We start from the raw sequence: 16,513 nt of genomic DNA, 5'->3' as shown, positions 1-16,513 counted from the left end.
GCTGGTGAAATAGACATTCTTACCCACCAATCACAATCTACCTGTATTTGGCGGGTGTTAAGTTCCTGCCCTGAACACCCACCAACGTGGCGGGTGAAATTGTAATCTTAACCGCCAATGCCAAAATCTACCAGAATTTTGCGGGTTTCATTTTAGGCACTATTTAGGTGGCTTTTCTTTTGGCATATTTTTTTTTTACCCCCTACTCTTTTCAGATATACCAAAAGCAGGTGAAAAGAAGCAGGCATGATCAATTCATGGGATTTTGGTCCGTTTATGAAAGGGATATAAAAATGACTCTCCCCTTTGTCTCACTGTCCTCCGATCATGGATCTCCAACTTGGATTTTGGCGAGCTACTGGCTGTGCAGGCTTCTGTTCCAGCCTAGTACTAATAGACTGTTTAAAAGCAATCAACTAAACACAGTCTGGACAACGATTATATGAATCAAGTGTCAGTACTGGGGTGAAACAAAGGCCTACACACAGCAGCTCTACAGAATCTGAGTTGGAGTTCCCTGTGCCTCTACCATGTGTCTGACTCTGAGTGACTGTTGGCAGGTACTGAATGGACAGAAGAAGTATCAGATCCGTATCAAGAGCTCAGCAGGACCCATTGAGGTTCTTCTAGTAAACAAGGACCCGTCCAGCCCGTCTCCCGTGGTACTGCCCGTCCCCCCACCAGAGGACATGCTCCAGAGCCTGCCAGTGCCTGCTGCTGCTAACCCAAAACCAGCACCTGCTGCCCCCTCCCAGCCCAACCAGCCGATGACCCCCTCCTCCAACCCCAGTTCAGCCACACTCTCACCTGCTTCCACAGCTACTACCAACCTGGCAGTCACCACCGCAGGTACGACTTGGTCTGAAAAAGGGTAGACTTCTTACTGTATGCTTGTCTTTATCTGAGCATTGGAAGGGCAGCAAAATGTCATTCTCATATCCTTGTCCTACTTTTACAGTGTCTAGCAAAAACGCCAGCACACTGACTGTTTCCACACCCACTACAAACACAACTGCCCAACCGACAACCCTGTTGGACAACCAGCCTCTCCAGTCCTCTGCCTCATTGGATGGCTTCTCTTCCTCATCTTCAGCAATCTTTGGACCAATCAAGACTGACCCCTCAGAATGTAACTGTCACCTGCTGTTTCCCTAAGAGCATAATGCTTCTCTATCCTGCTACAAAATCATACAAGGGGGACACCACAGAACTACAAAATATACATCAAAGTCTAGGTTTATTTAGGGTTTGTGTGCACTCTTCATCAATCCTTTTTTGGCGTTATTCAGTGAGTGACTATGTTTTCTGTCTTCTGTTTGTAGTGCTGGATTTCCCCAAAGAACTTTCTGATATGTTTGACCCAAGTAAAGGTAAAGATCACCTCTACAAATTATGAAATCTATTGGAGTTATTTTGCTATGGCAAATGTTATCATTGTATAGGCAATTACTTGAGATTATAGCTTCCAGAATAAATGTTTTGCACCTTTTTTAATTCTAACCCCTCATCCTCATTCCCCATATCTCTCCCTCTCACACTGTCTCTCGGAGTAGAGATCATGAGTGCAGACCTGTTGGAGGAGTTGATGTCTTCTGAAGGTAAGTCGACATGCCTACAGGTCTGCTTATTTGGATTTGTGGATCAGTAGAGATATACTTGACATATCACAAGTTAAGAAATACACTCCCCCCTGATCTCTTTGTACCCGTCTCTTTCTTTCCCAGTGTTCTCTCCACTCCTCCGTCTGTCCCCCCCGCCGGGTGACCACGACTATATCTATAACCTTGACGAAACCGAAGGCCTTTGTGACCTCTTTGATGTTCCTATCCTTAATCTTTGACCTCCGAGCTGAGTTCCCAATAGTGTATTATGTAAGGAAATCTAAGAACAAAACATATTGACCATTTTTATATGGGGGGAAAAAAAACAAATGACTGATTTTTATTTTTGGATCCCTATGTATTAGAAGATTTTTCTGTGTAAAAAAAAAAAAAAATAATAAGAAAAAAAAAATGTCAGTCTGATGCTCTTCTTTCTCTTACCCAAATCGTTCCCAAATCTTTCCACTAAACATTAGCAGCAAATGTTTCAGGATGTAGTGGCTCTAAGTAAGATGAAAAGGGGGGATAAAGAAATATTGTCCTCTCCGAACTGAACTGATGATCTCTCTGGGGAAATTCCTTTCTCATGCTGATCTGTGATGAACTATATTCTCTCCTTCCATCTATGGTTTGAAGTAAGTTACAAACTGGCAAAAGCAGTCATCATTGCACTCTCATCATTGCACTCTCATCATTGCACTCTCATCATTGCACCTCATCAACACAGTGTCAACAGATTCAGAGACACCCAGGCAGCTGCACACACTCATACAGTACATGTGAATGTGTACACACACACACAGCTGATCAAATATGCACTGTTGTTCTGTGTATATAGAGAATATATATATTTTGTATTACCAGCATTTGTGGAGTTAAATGTGTAATGAACTACATATGTAATGCAGTGAGACAGTAATAGTGAACCAGGGTTCCAGACGAAGACAGGATAAGAGAAAGTTTCAGGGTTTTTTTTAGGTGTAATGCACATTGAATTAACTGCAACACGTCTATCATTCATCTTGGTCCCCTTGCCTTGTTTTGTCATTGTTTTCTTTCTTACACGTTTCACTCACTTTACAACATTTATCTGTGTCACTCTTGGTTTGTCTTACAATTATTATGTATATAAATATTTTATTTAGTCGATGTAAAATAATGTTTGTAGCTGTTAAAAAAATACATGAAACAATCATTAATTCCTATAAAGTATGGTAGCGTTTTGAGTGTTGTCTTTGTATATGTTGCTCTGATCCGTGTTCAATAGAAAAGGTCCCCCCACATACTTTCACCCTGACTATGGAAATACAAATGTTGCCTTGGTTCTTTGTGTGAGAGAATAGTTGTTCTTAATTTCGTTCTGTTCATTTTTGTTTTATTTCTTTCCCAGAAGACATTGTTTCCTTTTTTGTATTATAGAGCAGCATTTATTTTTTATACCTGTCAGATATATTACCGATTTGGGTGTATAAAATATATTCTCAAAATACGATAATCTGTATCAAAGTGCTCTCACATCATTGCACTTTACAACACTCCAATCCATTAGCATTGCACCATCTGTCGTTTGGGTGGTGTTGTCAGTTCGCTGAAGCCTTCAATGCCCAGGGAATTCAAGCGGAGTCTATTTACATGTAACGTTGGATGTGTTAAGAGGCTCAGAGGATCTACAGTATCATTGCATTTGCAATAATAGGTTAATGATAACTTTAGTTGCTTTATATATGTAAAAAAATATATATATGTCAATTTCCTTTACTTGTCTTGTTGTTGGCAGAGAAGGCCAAATTGAGGGTAATGCAATGTTATAACTGAATATGGATAAGGAACCCTAAACAAAACTAATGACTGCATTAATTGAATTGTGAAAAATTCCCCAAACATGCGCATTAGCCTACTACATAAAGCTGTGCAGTAGCCATCTATACTGAACAAAAATATAAACGCAACAATTAACAATTTGAGTTAAAGTTCATATAAGGAAATCATTCAATTGAAATATGTTAGGCCCTAGTCTATGGATTTCACATGACTGTGCAGGGGTGCAGCCATGGGTCGGCCTGGGGGGGCATAGGCCCACCCACTGGGGAACGAGGCCCAGCCAATCAGAATTAGTTTTCCCCCACAAAATGGCTTTATTACAGACTGAGATACTCTTCAGTTTCATCAGCTGTCCAGGGGGCTGGTCTCAGACTCCCGCAGGTGAAGAAGCTGGATGTGGAGGTCCTGGACTGGCATGGTTACACGTGGTCTGCGATTGTGAGACCAGTTGGACGTACTGCCAAATTCTCTAAAAGGACGTTGGAGGCAGCTTATGGTAGAGAAATAAACATTCAATTCTCTGGCAACATCTCTGGTGGACATTCTTGCAGTCGGCATGCCAATTGTACACTCCCTCAAAACATAAGACATCTGTGGCATTGTGTTGTGGGACAAAACTGCACTTTTTATTGTCCCAGGCACAAGGCACACCTGTGTAATGATTATGCTGTTTAATCAGCTTCTTGAAATGCCACACCTGTCAGGTGGATGGATTATTTCGGCAAAGGAGAAATGCTCACTAACAGGGATGTAAACAAATGTATGCACAATATTTGAGTGAAATAAGCTTTTTGTGTGTATGGAACATTTCTGGGCTCTTTCATTTCAGCTCATGAAACATGGGACCAACACTTTACATGTTGCGTTTATATTTTTTGTTCAGTATAAAACACAAGATAATATAATCTAACAGGCAATATTTATCAGAAACCAGATGAATATAATTTATGGATTAGTAGCCTAAAGAATTGAAATGGCATATACAGTATCTTTGAATCTGGACAGCTATCTCACATCATTTTTTGAGTGCTCTATAGCCTTTTCAAAGAATTTTCCCTTACATGCACATCCGATTACAGTAAACCCACTATGTCGGAAAAGTTGGGGCTGGTCGATCTATGGTCAGTACACGCTGCTTCCTACAGGGGGGCGGGTGTGACTCGACTCAACCCGGAACTTTAAATTATCAATTACTTTTTTGAAATTTGTTAAGACATTTCTCCGCCTAGGGGAGCCTTCTCCAAGATTGCTCAAATTCAAAATATAATTCTCACGGATTATTGTCGTCCTTTCTAGGGAGGGATTGCAAATGCTTCCATTCTCGAACTCTGGGCTTTCGCGAGGACACTAACTTCTATTTTCAAAAAGGTAAGAACTAAACAAATGTTCAACTCAAATAGAGATTTTCTTTTGATTGTTCTCTAAACTTTGCGAACGAGAAGGAACAAATATGTTTAGTATTCCTGGTACGAATGGCTCCGGGGGCCCAGTACAGCGTTATCCGTGTCTACAGCGAGCTAGAATAAACGGGTTGACATTATCAATATAACGTTAATCAGTCACCCTAACTTTAATGGGGGATCCTAGGAAATCGAATCAATCTACATAATAAGTAGTTTAATTCATGGTGGGTATTTTGGAAGTAGTTTTCATTGTATGTCAGCATCTGCTGTGAAATGGCTAATGCAGAGAAATGAGTTAACATTCCATCTTCGTCAAGAATTTGGTAACATGCAATACTCATCGATTTAAAATGTATGTTGAACCAATGAGTATTTTATGTTACCCAACACTTCACAAAGATGGAATGTTAACTAATTTCTCTGCATTAGCTATTTCACAGCAGATGCTGGCATACACTGAAAACTACTTCCAAAATACCCACCAATTAATGAAACTATTCATGTAGATTGATTCGATTTCCTAGGATCACTCATAAAGCCCTCTGCTTGTCCTATTAGGGTGGGGAGGAAGGGGCCTTTTTAGCTTCTTGGAATTCCAACCCTGACAGACCTCCACCTACAACTGCCACCACACACACACACACTTTGAAGTCGGGTTGTCATCGGCACCACCATTTGAGAATTTACATTTTTATTTAACCTTTATTTAACTAGGCAAGTCAGTTGAGAACAAATTCGTATTTACAATGACGGCCTACCCCGAGCCAAACCCGGACGACGCTGGGCCAATTGTGCGCCGCCCTATGGGACTCCCAATCACGTCCGGATATGATACAGCCTGGATTCAAACCAGGGACTGTAGTGACACCTCTAGCATGCAGTGCCTTAGAGAGATGCAGTGCCTTAGACCGCTGCGTGACTCATTCAATATACATTTGAAATGAGTCACGCCAGGAAAGGACTGGCTCTTGATCCATGGATCAATTTTCACTCTTGTGTAGACAACTGCCATTTTCCCAGCACCCAGAATGTAAAGTCTCAGGCAGTAATAGCCCTTCTTAACTGGTGGTGCCGATGTCAACAGACTTCAAAGTGTGTGTGTGGTGGCAGTTGTAGGTGGAGGTCTGTCAGATTTGGAATTCCAAGAAGCTAAAGGCCCCGTCCTCCCCACCCTAATGGGACAGGCGGAGGGTCACGGGGCATAACACACAGAGTTGGCTAACAGAAGGGATACACGAAGGTACACATTAATGCATAGCCCTATATGGTCATGGGCGCTATTACGATGTGGTTCACTATAATAATCACTAACACCGTTACAGGGAACAGCAGTAATACACGACATGGCCAAAAGTATGTGGACACCTGTTCGTCGACATCTCATTCCAAAATCATGGGCATTAATATGGAGTTGGTCCCCCCTTTGCTGCTGTAACAGCCTCCACTCTTCTGGGAAGGCTTTCCACTAGATGTTGGAACATTGCTATGGAGACTTGCTTCCATTCAGCCACAAGAGCATTAGTGAGGTCGGCACTGATGATGGGCGATTAGGCCTGGCTCACAGTCGGCGTTCTAATTTATCACAAAGGTGTTCGTTGAGGTCACACATTCTCTCTCTCTGTCTGTCTCTCTATCTCCTCTGTCTCTTGCAGTAGCAGCAGTTTATTGGTCGCGTACACAGTTTAGCAACTTCAGCAGGTGTTATAGCGGGTGCGAAATGTTTGTTACAGCCACTTAGTCTCAAGCCCAATGCATGCTGGGACAGGCAGGGGAGAGAGCCTTGGAAACCCAAACACCTCCTTCCCTGCCAGCCTGTCATGTAGCCTACACCAGGGTTTCCCAACCTCGGTTCCGCCCCCCCGGGTGCACGGTTTGGTCTTTGCCCTAGCACTACAGAGCAGACTCAAATAACCAACTAATCATCAAGCTTTGATTATTTGGGGGGGCAGGACCGAGTTTGGGAAACACTGGCCTACACTACCAACACCTCACCCTATCCTTGTATGGATAGGCTACTAGGCTACTGCATAGGAATGTTATGGGTCAGGAGATCATTGTCTCTCACAAGGCTTCAAGAGTATTAGTATATGAAGTGAGTGAAAAGTTTCAGGTTAGTTTCCATCGAAGCCAAAACACTGGTGGTGATCATTGTAAGTAGGTTATTTCCATTGCCCGCAGATGGGAGACACACACACACACACACACACACACACACACAGATTTTCCTTTTCATCAGGTGAAGCATGTTCAAAATTGTTTAACAAACTTTAGTGTTTCCATATGTGCTGGAGAGAGCATGAAAGAGTTTGCCTGTCTCCTCTCCTCTGGGACTCCTCTGGATGCATGTCTGTCTGTCTGGCCTTCAATTGTGTGTAGTCCTATACACAGAAAGGGCCTTGTTCTCTGTACACACTGAAGAAAATATAGACATAGTACTTGTAAAAGAGGAAGAAAGTTTCATTTGGAAAATGGAAGCTCTCATGACTCGAGGACAAGGCTGATCAGGTCAGAAACCTACAGAAACCCTATTTTACTGTGTGAATTATTTGATAGTAAAAGGTTATTATGTCTCAGAAACTTAGGAGGACACCTATAAACACACTTCAAGATGCCGCAACAGAAGGATATCGTGAAGATTGCCATCCAGATGCCAGGGGCATACCCTCAGCTCATTCAACTGGACCAGGTAAGCATTAGCACACAGGAGAGGAGCCCGAGTCCGAGTTGAAAAGTGAAACGATCAAATCCTGAGTGGAAAGTTACAGTAGAAATCAGCACTGCAGCATGTGAGTTGTGTTAGAGCTGTGGTTTATGTAGCAAGACAGAGATGGGCGGGCTAATAATGTGGTTTATGAAGGGTTGGTGCACCTCAGCATCGATGCAGTGTGTTCAGAGTTGTGAAGCAGCTGCTGCCGTAGAAAACTGCCATAGAGAAGTTATCATAGTAAAGTAGGGTGCTAATGTAATGGTTGTTTATGATGTCAAACTGTTAATAGACCAAGGCTTTAGTTGAGTAAAAGGTGTTGGCTAGATACGAGTGCCTGTGAAGTTAATGTCATGCAGTATGTTGTCAGAGCTCTGGTAAGATCATTACACGCTCTGTAAAGAAAACATGGATGTTTTGGCACAAAGTATTTTCGAATGTAGAATGTTAATTTGAGCCAGTTTGCTTACAGCAGGAAAATAATCCTGCAGCAACAGGAAATGTTCATTATTATGTGGATAATAATTCATGTATATTTTTGTAGGGGTTGATCCATTTTTTTGTTAGAGCAAATCAAGTCTGAAATTTTAAAGTCACCCAAAGTACACTACACGTTTGCAATTATCAGCAATAAATATTACTGAGCGATTAGTGCTGTTTTCAATTTAGTGTTTTTTTTTTACATGCACTATACATTATTCGTTTTTTTTATTAGGATCCCCATTAGCTGTTGCGAAAGCAGCAGCTACTCTTCCTGAGGTCCACACAAAACATGAAACATTACCATAATAAATAACATTTAATAGACAAGAAGAGCTCAAGGACAGAACTACAAGCATTTAAAAATGTCACACATAGCCTACATATCAATACATGCACACAAAATATCTAGGTCGAATAGGGGAGAGATGTGCTGTGAGGTGTTGCTCTGTCTGTTTTCTGAAACCAGCTTTGCTGTTCATTTGAGCAATATGAGATGGAAGGGAGTTCCATAATAATGGCTCTATATAATACTATATGCTTTCTTGAAATTGTTCTGGATTTGGGGACTGTGAAAAGACCCCTGGTGGCATGTCTGGTGGGGTAAATGTGTGTCAGAGCTGTGTGTAAGTTGACTATGCAAACAATTTGGAATTTAACACATTAATGTTATAAAAAGAAGACGTGATGCAGTCAGTCTCTCCTCAACTCTTAGCTAAGAGAGACTGGCATGCATAGTATTTATATTAGCCCTCTGATTACAATGAAGAGCGAGACGTGCTGCTCTGTTCTGGGCCAGATGCCGGCTCTTTCTTTGAAGCACTTGACCACATGACTGGACAATACTCAAGATAAGAAAAACTACAGCCTGCAGGACTTGCTTTTTGGAGTGTGGTGTCAAAAAGGCAGAGCATTTCTTTTAGGGCTGTCCCCGACGGGAAAAAACCTTGGTAAACCGAGAGTCATCTGTTCTTTCGACCAATCGATTGGTCAAAATGTTTAAACGTGTATTTTTCCATGTACAGACACATCCTGTGTATTTTAATCAATCAACTACAGTTGAAGTCAGAAGTTTACATACACCTTAACCAAATACATTTAAACTCAGTTTTTCACAATTCCTGACATTTAATCCCAGCAAAAATCTTTTGTCTTAGGTCAGTTAGGATCACCACTTTATTTTAAGAATGTGAAATGTCAGAATAATTGTAGAGAGAATGATATATTTCAGCTTTTATTTCTTTCATCACATTCCCAGTGGCTCAGAAGTTTACATACACTCAACTAGTATTTGGTAGCATTGCCTTTAAATTGTTTAACTTGGGTCAAACGTTCCGGGTAGCCTTCCTCAAGCTTCCCACAATATGTTGGATGACTTTTGGCCCATTCCTCCTGACAGAGCTGGTGTAACTGAGTCAGGTTTGTAGGCCTCCTTGCTCACACACGCTTTTTCAGTTCTGCCCACAAATGTTCTATAGGATTGAGGTCAGGGCTTTGTGATTGCCACTCCAATACCTTGACTTTGTTGTCCTTAAGCCATTTTGCCACAATTTTGGAAGTATGCTTGGGGTCATTGTCCATTTCGAAGACCCATTTGCGACCAAGCTTTAACTTCCTGACTGATGTCTTGAGATGTTGCTTCAATATATCCATATAATATTAATTCCTCGTGATGCCATCTATTTTGTGAAGTGCACCAGTCCCTCCTGCAGAAAAGGACCCCCACAACATGATGCTGCCACCTCCATGCTTCACGGTTGGGATGGTGTTCTTCGACTTGCAAGTCTCCCCCTTTTTTCCTCCAAACATAACGATGGTCATTATGGCCAAAAAGTTAGATATTTGTTTCATCAGACCAGAGGACATTTCTACAAAAAGTACGATCTTTGTCCCCATGTGCAGTTGCAAAGCGTAGTCTGGCTTTTTTAAGGCGGTTTTGGAGCAGTGGCTTCCTCCTTGCTAAGCGGCCTTTCAGTTTATGTCGATATAGAACTCGTTTTTCTGTGGATATAGATTTGCACTTTTTAAGTACGTTCATCTCTAGGAGACAGAACGCATCTCCTTCCTGAGTGGTATGACGGCTGCGTGGTCCCATGGCATTTATATTTGTGTAAAATTGTTTGTACAGATGCACGTGGTACCTTCAGGCGTTTGGAAATTGTTCCCAAGGATGTGGAGGTCTACAATTTTTTTTCTGAGGTCTTGGCTGATTTCTTTTGATTTTCCCATGATGTCAAGCAAAGAGGCACTGAGTTTGAAGGTCGGCCTTGAAATACATCCACAGGTACACCTCCAATCGACTCAAATTATGTCAATCAGAAGCTTCTAAAGCCATGACATCATTTTCTGGAATTTTCCAAGCTGTTTAAAGGCACCGTCAACTTAGTGTATGTAAACTTCTGACCCACTGGAATTGTGATACAGTGAGTTATAAGTGAAATAATCTGTCTGTAAACAGCGACCACCACACAGCGACCACCACAGTGCATCAAGTGTTTATCGCGCTGTCCGTGTTGCTGAAGCTGCAACATAATTACAGCCATTTCTGACTGAAAAGTTCTGTTACTGAAATCCCTCATTTGTTTAGGAAAAACATTCCCTTTTCCCTCAAACCTTGCTTTCTTTACGTGACACATGTATGCATCGCATGCACGTGACCAATTGGGCCTGACTTATAGCATATCATAATCACATCAATAAATTGGTTGTAACAAACTCCGAACACATGGCAGCAAAATGGATGCAGAGGACGTGACAAATAAACTTGAAACGGGGGAATGTTTACTGGTTGCTCAAGAGGTGAAGGGGAAGTCAGACTTGTGGAATAAATTTGACTAGTTGTGGAAAATACTGTAGATCAAGTAAAAGAAGGTAAGGAGCTAACGCTGCGTGCATATTATACCGTTAGATTGCAATATAATTTTTCTGACCATTTGAACGACGTAAACAACACTTAGAAGCGTACCAGAGAGTCTGTTATGAAGTTTTTTTTGAAAAGCCTTTTTTACAGCAAAGATTAAAAACAGTCGCATTCATTCGTGAACGCTTTATTTATTGTTTACGTACATTTTCCAAGATTCACTTTTATTTTATTTTAAAACTAGTATGCTTGATCACATTTGAAATCATGAATGACCCATGTGCTGTGTGATGGCATGAACGAATGAATGATTGATTGATACAGTTATCATGACACAAGGCGAGACCCAGATGCAGACACAGGAGGCAGATGGTTGGAGTCTAAGATGTTTAATAATCCAAAAAGGAGTAGGCAAGAGAATGGCCGTGGACAGGCAAAAGGTCAAAACCAGTTCAGAGTCCAGGAGGTACAGAGTGGCAGACAGGCTCGAGGTCAAGGCAGGCAGAGTGGTCAGGCAGGCGGGTACAGAGTCCAGAAACAGGCAAGGGTCAAAACCGGGAGGACTAGAAAAAATGCTGGTTGATTTGCAACATACAAGACGAACTGGCACAGAGAGACAGGAAACACAGGGATAAATACACTGGGGAAAACAAGCGACACCTGGAGGGGGTGGAGACAATAACAAGGACAGGTGAAACAGATCAGGGTGTGACAACAGTAGCCTATATATTGAAATATAGGCCTAAGTAAGTTACGGTATTAACACTAAATAGGATGCGCTCTTAGGCCTACAGCTTGATGGTGGTTATACAAGGATACTATACAAAGACCACTAATGATAACGACATTACTTATTATTATAATGATGATCATAATAATAACAACAATAAGGAGATTCACAAAAAGGAGAGGTATTATTATAAAAATAATTTTTCGGACAATTTGCAACAATGTAAACAACACTAAATCATTGTACGTTGATGATTCATGTTTTCTTTTGAATCCACAATTTGGAACTCTTCACAGCCTCATAGAGGATCTAGATACTTTTTCTAACGTCTCTGGATTACAACCAAATTTTGATAAGTGATAAGTATACTATATTGGATCACTAAAAAATAGTAGTTTTATATTACCAGGTAGTTTACCAATAAAATGGTCTGACGGTGATGTGGACATACTCTGTATTCATATCCCGAAAGAAAGAAATGATCTCACTACAATACATTTTAATAGAAAGTTAGCAAAAATAGATCAAATCTTGCTACCGTGGAAAGGAAAATACCTGTCTACTTGCGGAAAATCACCCAAATTAATTATTTACTCATATCCCAATTTACCCATTTGCTTATGGTCTTGCCTACACCTACAGACCTGTTTTTTTTAATTATATGAACAAAAAAGATTCAATTTTATTTGGAACGGCAAGCCAGACAAAATTAAACAGGCCTATTTATATAACGAATATGAATTCGGAGGGCAGAAATGATAAAATATTAAATTAGACCTCAAACTAAAGGCGTCTGTCATACAGAAGTTATACATACTTAAATAAGCTATTTTTTATTCATTTGCAAAAAATTCTAGACTGTTTTTGCTTTGTCATTATGGGGTATTGTGTATAGATTGATGAGGAAAATTGTTTATTTTATCCCTTTTGGTATAAGGCTGTAAAGTAACAAAATGTGGAAAAAGTCAAGGGTCTGAATACATTCCGAATGCACTGTATGTATTTTTGGATGGATGGATGTATGTGTATTAAAAAAAACAGATACCTTATTTATATAAGTATTCAGACCCTTTGCTATGAGACTTGAAATTGAGCTCAGGTGCATCCTGTTTCCATTGATTAGCCTTTGAAATGTTTCTACAACTTGATTGGAGACCACCTGTGGTAAATTCAATTGATTGGACAAGATTTTGAAAGGCACACACCTGTCTATATAAGGTCCCAGAGTTGACCGTGCATGTCAGAGCAAAAACCAAGCCATGAGGTCGAAGGAATTGTCCGAAGAGCTCCGAGACAGCATTGTGGCGAGGCACAGATCTGGGGAAGGGTATCAAAACATTTCTGCAGCATTGAAGGTCCCCAAGAACACAGGTGTCTCCATCATTCTTAAATTGAAGTTTTGAACCTCCAAGAATCTTCCTAGACCTGGCCAAACTGAGCAATCGGTTTGACTGACAGAGCTCCAGAGTTCCTCTTTGGAGATGGGAGAACCTTCCAGAAGAACAACCATCTCTGCAGCACTCCACCAATCAGGCCCTTATGGTAGAGTGGCCAGACAGAAGCCACTCCTCAGTAAAATGCACATCACAGCCCGCTTGGAGTTTGCCAAAAGACACCTAAAGGACTCTCAGACCATGAGAAACAAGATTCTCTGGTCTGATAAAACTAAGATGGCCTGAATGCCTCTTTGACCTGAATGCCAAGCGTCACGTCTGGTGGAAACCTGTCACCATCCCTACAGTGAAGCGTGGTGGCAGCATCATGCTATGGGAATGTTTTTCAGCGACAGGGACTGGGAGTCTAGTCAGGATCGAAGGAAAGATTAACAGATCAAAGTACAGAGAGTGCTCAGGATCTCAGAGGGGGGCGACGGTTCACTTTCCAACAGGACAACAACCTTAAGCACACAGCCAAATACAAGTGTGCAATGCTTGTAGCGTTATACCCAAGAAGACTTGAGGCTGTAATCGTTGCCAAAGGTGCTTCAACAAAGTACTTAGTAAAGGGTCTGCATACGTACTTCCCCCATAAACATTACTGTCTTGTCTATAGATGTTATCCTTGTATTGCTACTGCTGTATCATCAAAGGAATTATCTGAGTGAGTCTCAGAAATGGCTAATATATGAATGTTACCAAGTTATTGATTTCATTAACCTTATTTCTAAGGCTACAAATATTAATATGGGCTATTTTTCAGCCCTTTCCTGGGTACTTCTCAGAGATGGAAATAATATGGAAAAGAACAAACAAAGCAAGAGAAAAAAAAACATTAAGCAGTCCATAAACAGTTTGTGTGTTTGCAGTGGGGTTGAAGCTACTAACCCATAGGCTTGGCTGTCATCCCTTCCAGGCTTTTGGTAGGGAGGGTGGACAATGTGCCTGTCATAGCGGATAAGTTATTTTCTCTTCTGGCGCACAGCTTCAGGATAGTCCTCGTTGTGGAAGATGTACGTTCCTCTCAATTTCTTGGCTCTTTCCAGAACAGCTACCTTGTCCTTGAACCTCAGGAACTTGACCACTAGGGCCTGTCACCTGGGCCGGTGGAGGGTTTCCCAATCTTGTTGGCGCACGACACCTCAATCTGCCTGTGGTTCATCTTAAAATTCTTCGAGATCATTTCCTTCACTTTATCCTCAGACTCCGTCCAGGTCTCGTGGAGATTTTGCAATTCTGACCACAATAATGTAGTTCCGCCTTGATTTTCCCTCGAGATAATCCGATTTCTCAGTCATTGTTATCATGGGTTGAACGCTTTAACAACACTGAATAAAACAATGAATAAAAGTTCCATGATGGTTTTGACTGCCCATTACCGCGTATCACTTATTAACCATCATTTATTTACTATTCACATTGCTTTACTTTAATAAAATATTTGATGACTTTATTTAATTCCAAGTTACCATCTTATCTCTATAGAGCTGCTGCCTATTCTGTCTGACAATATCACTATTTTATTAGTTCTTCAAAGTAGATAAGGCATACTTTTATGACTGCTTAGATCATGTCTTTTCAGGCTTGTGAAGCACCTGCTTGTCCTGTCTGTCTCCGCACAGACAGGACAAGTTAAACGTGGGCCCACAGTGGATTATGGTCATTGTAGTTAATTACCACCTCTGTGCTAAACTATGTAGAATATTGCCCTGTTGGAAAACTACAACTCCCAACTACATCGCACAGTTCAGCCTTGATCTGATTTATCTCTACAGAAACTGCACATCGAGTTCACAGAAGAAAAAAAAAGAATTAAATAATGTTTGTACCATGTTTTGTGCTGCTGTTGTGTTGCTACCATGCTCTGTTGTCATTTGTTGGTGCCTTGCGATGTTGTTGTCTTTAGGTCTCTCTTTATGTAGTCTTGTGTTGTCTCTTGTCGTGATGTGTGTGTTTTGTCCTATATATTTTTTAAAATATTTTTTCATCCCAGCCCCTGTCCCCGCAGGAGGCCTTTTGGCTTTTGGTAGGCCGTCATTATAAATAAGAATTTGTTCTTAACTGACTTCCCTAGTTAAATAAATACAATTGAATTTAACCGAAATGTCGGTTAATTGCTCAGCACTAGCAATAAAAGATTGATCGGACTTGAGCTGCACGATGAGTGCCATGGCGATGCAGCCCAGGAACATCTCCAGGATGCCAACCTTACTCCAGTTACCCTTCTCGGTCGAGTGGATCTGTAACTGTCCCTCTACTACTTCATTGAAGTTAAAAACATTTAAACGTTTTTTTAAATTATATCCATTTATCGTATCCGTTCAAAACCTCAATTAAGCGTCCAAAGATTGAGTTGTTTATGCAATCACTTACAGTATGTTTTATCCGTTCAAAGATATACAGTACCAGTCAAAAGTTTGGACACACCTACTCATTCAAGGGTTATTCATGTTTTACTATTTTCTACATTGTACAGTAATAGGGAAGACATCAAAACTATGAAATAACACATATGGAATCATAGTAACCAAAAAAAGTGTTTAACAAATCAAAATATATTTTAGATTCTTCAAAGTAGCCACCCTTTGGGCCTCCCGAGTGGCACAGCAGTCTAAGGCACTGCATCGCAGTGCTAGCTGCGTTACTACAGATCCTGGTTCAATACCAGGCTGTGTCGCAGCCGGCCGCTACCGGGCCGGGATGTCCTTGTCCCATCGCGCTCTGTGGCGGGCCCGGGCGCATGCACGCTGACACGGTCACCAGGTGTACGGTGTTTCCTCCGACACATTGGTGTGGCTGGCTTAAGCGTGCAGTGTGTCAAGGAGCAGTGCAGCTTGGCGGGGTTGTGTTTCGGAGGACACACGGCTCTCGACCTTTGCCTCTACCGAGTCCGTACGGGAGTTGCAGCGATGGGATAAGACTGTAACTATCAATTGGATACCACAAATTGGGAAGAAAAAGTGGCAAAAAAAACAAGTGGTCACCCTTTGCCTTGATGACAGCTTTGCACACTCTTGGCATTCTCTCAACCAGCTTCATGAGAAATGCTTTTCCAACAGTCTTGAATGAGTTTCCACATATGCTGAGCACTTGTTGGCTGCTTTTCCTTCACTCTCCGATCCATCTCATCCCAAACCATTTCAATTGGGTTGGGGTTGGGTGATTGTGGAGGCCAGGTCATCTGATGCAGCACTCCATCACTCTCCTTCTTGGTCAAATGGCCCTTACACAGACTGGAAGTTTGTTCTGGGTCATTGTCCTGTTGGAAAAATAAATGATAGTCCCACTAAGTGCAAACCAGATGGGATGGCATATCACTGCAGAATGCTGTGGTATCTATACTGCATAAGTGTGTCTTGATTCTTTAATAAATCACGACAGCGTCACCAGCAAAGCACTCCCACACCATCACACCTCCTCCATGCTTCACGGTGGGAACCACACATGCGGAGATCATCCATTCACCTACTCTGTGTCT

At 41.4% G+C, this 16,513-nt stretch overlaps 2 protein-coding genes across 4 annotated transcripts in view; both read left to right on the top strand.

Moving 5' to 3' along the window:
* Positions 1-3,096, top strand: part of LOC106573204 (transcription factor E2F4) — a 28,311-nt gene extending 25,215 nt beyond the window's left edge. The window contains exons 6-10 of the mRNA XM_014148008.2: positions 561-849; positions 959-1,129; positions 1,323-1,370; positions 1,554-1,598; positions 1,725-3,096. Coding sequence (XP_014003483.2) covers positions 561-849; positions 959-1,129; positions 1,323-1,370; positions 1,554-1,598; positions 1,725-1,840 — 669 coding nt within the window. The 3' untranslated portion in view covers positions 1,841-3,096. The remainder of the gene's footprint in view (positions 1-560; positions 850-958; positions 1,130-1,322; positions 1,371-1,553; positions 1,599-1,724) is intronic.
* A 1,433-nt stretch (positions 3,097-4,529) lies between these two features.
* LOC106573209 (engulfment and cell motility protein 3) overlaps positions 4,530-16,513 on the top strand; it is a 32,483-nt gene continuing 20,499 nt past the window's right edge. Inside the window, exons 1-2 of one of the 3 annotated variants that reach the window (XM_014148031.2) lie at positions 4,530-4,790; positions 7,400-7,511. In XM_014148031.2, the coding sequence (XP_014003506.1) occupies positions 7,434-7,511 (78 nt within the window). In that variant the 5' untranslated portion in view covers positions 4,530-4,790; positions 7,400-7,433. Of the gene's footprint in view, positions 4,791-7,122; positions 7,331-7,399; positions 7,512-16,513 lie in introns of those variants that run through there. The other 2 variants (XM_014148035.2, XM_014148033.2) reach the window with 2 other exon arrangements.

Source organism: Salmo salar, chromosome ssa16, assembly GCF_905237065.1.
Source record: "Salmo salar chromosome ssa16, Ssal_v3.1, whole genome shotgun sequence".
NCBI classification, from domain to species: Eukaryota; Metazoa; Chordata; class Actinopteri; order Salmoniformes; family Salmonidae; genus Salmo; species Salmo salar.
The sequence above is the reverse complement of the archived record's forward strand: the minus strand, read 5'-3'. Positions and strand labels throughout refer to the sequence as shown.